Source organism: Dendronephthya gigantea, unplaced genomic scaffold (assembly GCF_004324835.1).
Source record: "Dendronephthya gigantea isolate DGI-Jeju-01 unplaced genomic scaffold, DenGig_1.0 000099F, whole genome shotgun sequence".
NCBI classification, from domain to species: Eukaryota; Metazoa; Cnidaria; class Anthozoa; order Malacalcyonacea; family Nephtheidae; genus Dendronephthya; species Dendronephthya gigantea.
Window position 1 is genome coordinate 815574 of NW_021163109.1, and position 8898 is coordinate 824471.

At 46.5% G+C, this 8898-nt stretch overlaps 1 protein-coding gene across 2 annotated transcripts; it reads right to left on the reverse strand.

Annotated features, from left to right (window-relative positions):
• Positions 1-2168: 2168 nt before the first annotated feature.
• On the reverse strand, positions 2169-7369 carry LOC114534397. 2 transcript variants are annotated; one of them, XM_028555835.1, is made up of 2 exons: positions 2991-7369; positions 2169-2541 (listed from the first exon to the last, which is right to left on the reverse strand). In XM_028555835.1, exon 1 carries the CDS (start codon positions 7339-7341, stop codon positions 3358-3360), a length of 3984 nt encoding a protein of 1327 aa, XP_028411636.1. In that variant the 5' UTR covers positions 7342-7369; the 3' UTR covers positions 2169-2541; positions 2991-3357. The 2 variants fall into 2 exon arrangements, with proteins under 2 accessions (XP_028411636.1, XP_028411637.1); XM_028555836.1 differs by lacking the exon at positions 2169-2541 and adding an exon at positions 2829-2846.
• Between the last annotated feature and the right edge of the window lie 1529 nt (positions 7370-8898).

Sequence of the window (8898 nt, forward strand, 5' to 3'; positions counted from 1 at the left end):
ATACACATTCTGTGTATTGTGGAAGGAAGCGCTCCTGATTGTCACGTTCAAGCCCATAGACTCAGCATTGAGTTATTGTAATCATAGATCAGTCGAATCGTTTACTGTCCAACTAGCGTGTGCGGTTGGTCAGTTGATGTCTTAGAGGCTAGCTACCTCTTTCATGGTATGTAGCGTGTGTGCATACATGACATCATGCGCTGGTGCGCAGTTGCAGAGTCCTAATGGGGAGAATATAAACCCCAGAACAACGATTTAAACGCCATTTAAGAACGAGTCTTTGGGATGAAAGAATGACCACAAAGAATTACATTCTATAGGAGTGCTTCCCCAAAACCCTTCTCCCACAAAAAACGCGTGTGTATGTGTATTGTTTTGTGCAGAAAAGCCGCTTGCTGGTAATCATTAGAACGGCTTCGATCATTAAAGCCATTTTAGTATATCAATATTAAAATAAAGTTAATGAGGAAACGTTCATATCCAGGTGTGTCTTCGGCTTTGGCAAAAAACATATGTTTGCGGGTGGCATGTCAGACATGCGTCAAACCGGCGCTCCAATGCATTAGTAGATCCAATATTGCATGACACGCGAACATCATTTGACCTGCTCAATCCAACCAATTAAACTCCTTTTCCATTTGGCGCGTAAAAACAACCAATAACATTTCAGAGGGTCGCGCATAAGCAGCATGCACAAGCTCAATCTTCTCACTTGGGAAATCGCTTTGCTCAAAGACACAGTTCGCAAAATTAAAAGGCATTATTTACGTCAAATCGAAAAAAAAAAAAAATAAATTTTTCCCACCCTCCCACCACTCAAACATAACAGGGGCATTTGCCACGTAACGTCTGTTGGCGGTTACTATACCTGTCTATCGACTATTGCCTCAGTACAGTTTATCAGGCTACAGATCTCATAACATACTTAAGACTAACGTCATTCAACTTAACTTTCCTTCGTGCTGTGTTGGCTGACATATCGCTTATAGTATAGACAGTCTACAACCATTATCTGTAATCTATAGAGACGAGTTAATAACGCAGCGATATAGTGAGTCCTTCACTTATATAGTCTAAAATTAATATATGTCATAACGTTGCTTTAGTGATCGTATAAATAAAAATAAATGTTCGGGCTTGGGAGGAAGGGCTCCTGATTGTCACGTTCAAGCCCATAGACTCAGCATTAAGTTATTGTAATCATAGATCAGTCGAATCGTTTACTGTCCAACTAGCGTGTGCGGTTGGTCAGGTTGATGTCTTAGAGGCTAGCTACCTCTTTCATGGTATGTAGCGCGTGCGCATACATGACATCATGCGCTGGTGCTCAGTTGCAGAGTCCTAATGGGGAGAATATAAACCCCAGGACAACGATTTAAACGCCATTTAAGAACGAGTCTTTGGGATGAAAGAATGACCACAAAGAATTACATCCCATAGGAGTGCTTCCCTCAAACCCCTTCTCCCACAAAAAACGCGTGTGTATGTGTATTGTTTTGCGCAGAAAACCCGATTGCTGGTAATCATTAGAACGGCTTCGATCATTAGCATTTCATGCACAACTTAAATACCATGCGAATTAACGAAAAAAACATAGGAGAGCCATTACCGTCGTATAACGCGCAAGTTCAGATCAACATATCTAATTTCCCACTCACAAGTTGTTATTGTAAATTATAAAAAAAGTATCGACTGGACTCCCACTGACTTTTGCCCCCACTGGCACTGTATATTGTACAAAAGTTAGAATTTGTGGCTTTCACGTATCGTTTCAATAGTGATTTGAGTGCAGGGGGTCAACCTTAATTGATATGAAATTGTGTATATTTTCTACGAAGGGCAAAGCCAACACATACAGTGTACAATTAACTCGCTCCAATTTACTGTGTGAAGTATGAGGTCATATGAAACCCAAGAATAGTACATAAAAATATACCTTTGCACGTATTTTGACTTTTTGTATTTTCTGAACGGCTCATTTTCTAACCAGAATCAACTATTTCCTGATTTCAATTAATCATATTAACCGCGGTGGATAAATCCCGTTTAGCTTAAGCGGTGGTTAAGTTCAAAATAGAAAGCAAGTCTATCGTTTTATATTCAAGAAGCAAACTAAATGTTTTTAACCCTAATACGAAGATACTGTTTACAACTACATATTCAGTGCATAACATTCAAGTTGACTCACTCAAGAGAGCTGTAAGAGTGTTATTTAATTTTGACGTATCCTGGTGAATATTTGATTGGTTTTTGTAAAGTATATATGCTAGTCGATGGCAAATGTACCAAAGCAGTACAGTTAATGATATTTAAGTAATACGTGTAGTAATAACACGAAAGATCGAATGGGAGTACATGAAGGCCGAGGCCTTATATTAAATGCCAATGTTAACTACCGCATTAACCTTTGATAATTATAAAAAGAAAAACGTTACCTTGTGAATCACAAATACGAAGGTACTATTTCGTATCAAAAACCTTGAATATCGACGTCGAACGACGTTGCGTGGTGCCTGTTTTGCCTTAATCGCGTCTTTGCACCTGAAATGATAGGTTGTAATAATAATATAAAAACACGTAAAGATAAACACGGTAAGGGTTGTAACTCCCAAATTCTTCTAAGAGCTACGCTGCTTTGGTGTGCCGTTAACGCCACAAATTGAACTCCACTAAATTCGCTAACCACGATGATAGGATAACACGTGCGCGGATAATGGTTATAAAATGTATCTTTAATGATAAAGTTTATAATACTGTGCGGTTGAAGGTATATGGTAACTGATCAATCCGGTAACGGAATATTGAATAGAGTGATCGCGGAATAGAAATAGTGGGTAACGTTCGAACTAAAAATACAAGAATTAAACCGCACTAAGTCATGCAATCTAGGCAAATTAAATACTATAACAGGCATGCACTAAATACGAATAAGTCAACTAACGTAGCTACATATGTTTACAAACTATAATAACACAAAGATAGAGTCTTACTTTAGTTGGCGCACACACCAAACTGCTGATGAATACCGTCGATAGAGTTCGAACATAAACGTAAATAACCAATTGTAGAGTAGAGTGACCATACTCTAGTTGACAGTGATATACAATGAAACATTAAACTATGTGCAGCTGCGCGTGTAGTCGCAGGAAGTAACAAAACGGAAATTAACGACATACGATAACAATAACAAAGTTAGGGTTTCAAACCAACATACCGGCCCCTTAAAGGCGGTACTACGAGCCTTTACAATACCGTTTTTTTAAATGGTTTGAAACACGAAATAATGTCAATAACTAAATAAGTAAATGAATAAAGCGTTAGTTTAATAACAATGTTTATCACGATCTCATACCAACATCAGGCGGCTTCTTCTAGGAGGACGATCTTGTCTACAGGCCTCACCAACTCGTTGCTGCTTGTCTTCAGTTTCACGGATCGTACCAGTCCGTCACGCTTGTTGCGGTACACTTCCAACACCCGAGCTAAGGGCCATACTCCTCTTGGTTTGCTGTCGTCTAGCACCATAACGATGTCGTTGACTGCCACGTTCCTCTTCGAAGCGTTCCACTTTTGTCTTTTCTGCAGCAAGGGGAGATACTCCCTTACCCAACGTCTCCAGAACAGGTTGCACAGATATTGCACTTGACGCCATCTCCTTCGGTTCTGATTGTCTTCCTTTCCAAAAACACCGGGTGGAAGGGCGGGTTGGTGACGTAATAGAAGCAAGTGGTTTGGGGTGAGTGGTTCTTCGTCCCGTGGATCATCTGACAGCTTCGTGATCGGTCTGCTGTTCACCACGGACTCTACCTCGCAGAACAACGTGTTGAGGCTCTCGTCGTGAAGCACTTGTTCCGTCATCAGCGCCTTCATGACCTTCCTTACGGTTCTTATGCACCTCTCCCACACTCCACCAAAGTGAGATCCAGCGGGTGGGTTGAAGGTCCACTTGACATTTCGTTGAAGCAGGAAGTCGTGGATCTGTTCTTGATTCCATTCGTCAATGGCTTGTCTTAGCACTCGTTCACCCTTGACGAAGTTTCCTCCGTTGTCCGAGCGGATCTCCATAGGTTGACCTCGCCTTGCCACGAATCGTCGGAGAGCATCAATGAAAGAGTCGGTGTCCAACGTGTGGGCCACTTCTAGATGGATCGCTCGTGTTGTCATACAAGTGAAGAGCACTCCGTACCGCTTGACACGACTTCTCGCACGTTTTACTTCGAACGGTCCGAAGCAGTCGACGCCTGTATACGTAAACGGTGGCAGCGAGGGCGTTACCCGGTCTTCTGGCAGGTCGGCCATCTTTTGATTGCATACTGTTGACTGACGTTTCTTACAGCTGAGGCACTTGCCGATGACCTTCTTCACGGCTGATCTTCCGTCTACGATCCAATACCTTTCTCTGATGAGGGAAAGCGTGTGCTCGACGCCGGAATGACCCGCGATGTGGTGGTAATGGTTTACAAGGAGTCCAATAACATGGTGGTCTTTCGGGAGGATGATAGGGTGTTTAGCGTTGTCGTTTATTGGTGCTCTCCGCAGTCTTCCGCCGACACGTACCAACCCATTCTTTAATACTGGATCCAGCTGGAACACGCGGCTCGATTTCTTAACCGTTACGTTCTTGCGATCTTTATCGCTACTTTGGTTTATTCTTTCTAGGCATTCTCGTTCTTCGCTGAAACATTCTTGCTGCACATGTCGAATTATTTCCTTCTCAGCGTTGACCATTTCGGACACGGAAATAGGCGTGATGGACGTTGAAAACCCGATCGCTTCAGCAGGATTTAACTTCTTCTGGATGACGCGACGTTTCAGGATCGCCTGGTAGCGCAAAACCAGCGCTAGGACCTTTTTCAGCCGACTCCAAGAAGAGAAATGCTTGACTAACTCTGCAAGTGGATGTAGATTAGAAATTTTGTTCGTGTACGTGGCGGATTGTCGCTTGACCTCGGGGTCGTTGTCTCCAATGACCAAGCTCAGATCACTGGGTGGCTGTGGCCAAGCGGCCCTTGGCTTGCTCAGGAAATCCGGCCCCTGTATCCATCGCTGGAGTTGTGTCGCTGGCACGCCACGAGATGCGTCGTCGGCTGGATTGGCAAGGGTGTTGACGTAATGCCACTGGAAAGTAGAAGATGCATCAAGTATCGTAGAAATTCTATTGGAAACGAAGGTCTGAAATCGTTTATCTTTGTTCTGTAGGTAGCGTAGGACACACGTGCTGTCGGTCCAGAAGAACGTGTCGTTCACTTCGAGCGTGAGTTCTCCCCGACAGATCTTCTCCAGTCTCGTGGCTGTAACAGCTGCTGAAAGCTCCAGACGAGGTATCGTAACTTGTTTGATTGGCGCTAAACGGGACTTCCCCATTACAAACGAACACTTGATATTGCCGGCTTCATCTTCTACACGTAGGTAGGTGGCGGCTCCATAGCCATCTTGCGACGCATCAGAGAAATGATGCAGTTGGAACGAACTGATCTTGGCGTCATTGGTAGGCTTGAGACACCGATCTATTTGCACATCCTCGAGCTTCGGCAGTTCCTTCAACCACGATTGCCAGCGGGCCAGGTGTTCGTCCGGGATTGGGTCGTCCCAACGGAGCTTCAAGCGGCATAAGTCCTGCAGGATTTGTTTCGCCTTAAGGACAAACGGAGCGACAAATCCCAGCGGATCGAAAACGGAACTGACCACCGACAAAATGCCTCGTCTGGTTGCGGGACGGTCTTTCACTACAATACTGAAACCGAATTTGTCTGATGATACGTTCCAGCGAACACCCAGGGCTCTCTGAATAGGAGATTTGTCCAAGTTCATGTCCTTGACTTGCTCCGATCTTTCTGATTCTGGTAATGACTCCAGCACGGCTTTAGAGTTGGACGTCCACTTCGTTAATCTGAATCCTCCCCTTGCCAACAATTCCCGCAGTTGGTTTGCCAATCTCACCGCTTCCGGATCTGTTGGAATGGACTTCAAGCAGTCATCAACGTAGAAATTTCTTTCGACAGTTTCGGTTGTTTCTGGGTCGAATTCGGCCTTGTTATCTTGGGCGGTTCTCCGCAGGGCAAAGTTTGCGCAGCTGGGCGATGAGGCACCTCCGAATAGGTGTACGTTCATTTCGTACTCCTGCACTGGTTGATCCAGGTCGCCGTCCGGCCACCACAGGAATTTCAGAGCCTTACGATCTTCAGAAGGGACACGGACTTGGTAGAACATGGCCTCGACATCCGACATCATAGCCACGCGCTCCTCGCGAAATCTTGTCAAGACGCCAACAAGCGAGTTGGTAAGGTCCGGCCCCTGTAAGAGCTGGTCGTTGAGAGACGTCTGGTGATACTTGGCTGAGCAGTCGAATACCACTCTCACCTTGTCGGGTTTCTGAGGATGGAACACGGGGTGATGTGGCAGGTACCACCGAATGCTTGACTGGTCGACTTCGCGGTTCTCGACTTTGCTGGCGTAATCATTCTTGATAAGATCGTTCATGAAGCCCTTGTACTTCTCGTGTACTTCTGGTTCTCGTTGAAGACGCTTCTTCAAAAGACTTAGTCGTCTTTCCGCTACCGGTCTGTTGTTTTTGAGTTGCGGCGGATGACTCTTCCATGGCAGCCCGATTTCGTAATGACCCTCCTTCAATTGGACGCTTTCCTCCATGATTTCCAGCGCTCTCTTGTCATTTTGCGACATTGACTGTTTGGCATCGTAGGACGAGTCGTTGAACTCCAAGTTGCAATAGTCCTGGAATTGCTGCTCAAGACGAGCAGTGCTCTGCAAAAAGTTGGACGTAGCTGACGTGTTCTTTCCTCTACCAAGAGGGCCATTGAGTACCCATCCTAGGATGGTCCGAGTCGCGAAAGGTCCTCCGCTCTCACTTTGTCGTACTTCCATTGGTTGTATTGCTTCGGGGACGTCGCTTCCGATAAGCAGGCCGATTTCGGCGTCGATCTCTGGCAAGGATAATCCTTCAAGATGTGGCCAGCGGTTTACATCTTCCTGGTTACTGATGGCGTCGCGGGAGATTGGTAGAGATGGTCGTGAATACACCACTGGCATATTAACGGGCTGTGCTGCTGAATCCAGTGAAGACACTTCAAGACTCACCTGGGAGCACTGCACGAGCGAGTTTTTACCTTGTATCGTCGTCAGCGACAGACTCGTCTTGCGGCCTTGAAGGTCGAGTTGGTCGAGCAGGGCTTCGGTGCAGAATGATGTATTCGAGCCCGAATCCAAGAATGCATACGTTTCCACCGTCTTAGATGCACCATGGCCAGATGCCTTGACGCGAACAGGAACGATGGCCAGCGCTGTCACAGAATCGTATCTTGGCGCGTTGGGTTTGGTCGACATTCGAACGTACAAACTATCGGCTTGTGTAGGGTTTCGTCTGCTGGCGTACTGTTTCCGTTGGCTACGCTCTCTTGACTGGTTTCTACGTCTACAGGGGGTGTTGCATCAGCATCGTGTTCGGGCGTCTTCTCGGACCTCGGATGCAGAAACGTCGAGTGCTTTGTTTCACATTCTGGCACCTTGCAGTAACTGGGTTTGGGACACGCATTAACAAAATGTCCTGGCAGTAGACAGTTGAGACACAGTTTGCTGTTTCTGACTACTTGTCTTCTTTCGGCCAACGATTGCTTCCGGAACTTTTCGCAGCGTGACAGCCAGTGGGCCATCTTACACAGTGGGCACCACTTTTCTCTGGCTTCGGTCGAGGTTTGCTCGCCCCCTTGCGTTGCGAAACCGTTGGCACTACGGCGTGGTCGTTGATTTCCTGGGCCGGTGATTTTGTCTGACGCTCTTTCAAGTTTACCGAACACAGGATGGCTGGCTGCTCTGGCCTTCATCGTCACGAAATCTGTTAGGTCCTTGACTGTCACGTCTCTTTCTTCTTTTTCCACAATACGGTCCACCGCGTCTCGCCATTTCGCGCGAAGTGGGTACGGCAGGCGATCGACGATTTTCTTTAGGTTTTCTGGATTGTCCAGTTTCCCTATGTAACCAATTTCCTTCAATGTGTTGGTGCAACTCACCAGCTGGATGGAGAATCTCTGCAGCTCCTCGCCGTCCTCTGTTCTGATGGGGGCCCCGTTGATGAGTTTCTGTACGTGCGCGGCGGCGATCTTGTATTTCTGACCGTATCGCTCCTTAAGCAAGCGTCGCGCTTCTCTATATCCCTCCTCTGGCTGCATGGACAGACAACTTCGCATCAATTCCTGCACGCTTCCGGAAGTGTGCTGCACTAAAAGGTAGAGTCTTGCGCTGGGGTCGTTTGCCTTGCGCTCTACCAGATGTTCAAACGCACGCACAAAGTCGCAGTAACCTAGGGGATCGCCGTTAAACGTCTGTAAACTGGGTCGTGGTAAGGTGAGCGCCATTACGCTTTCTTGTTGCTGTTGGACTAGCTGCTGTAGCACCCCATTCTGACGTTCTTGCGTTGTCATTAGCGCTTGGAACGATTCCTCGCGAAACTTATCCGATTGAGAAAGGTCGTTGACGTACGAGCGTTCGTAGCCCTGCGGCGTTACAGCGCGCCATTCGGGGGCTTCAGGGTTGAGTGTTTGACGTGCAGACATGTCTACGGCAGCGGGCTTAGCTTCGGGACTTGAAGAAACCTTTGGGGCATTCTCGAGTCGTTGGTCGGTGAGATTTAACTTGCGCTGGACCGGTGGCGAACTATGCAAAACACTTTTGCCGTTACGACTGCGTATTTCCTCGATTTCGCTTTCTTCGTAGGCTCTTTGTTCAGCTTCAGCGACCGCTAACTCAGTCCTAAGTTCGAGTTTGGCTTTTCTTTGATTTAGTTTAAGCTCTTCGAGTTCGAGCTCTTGCCTTTCTTGGATAGACGCAGCTTTAGCTTCAAGCGCTGCTATCTTGGCTGCCGCTCTTGCTTTCGCGCTTGCTGAA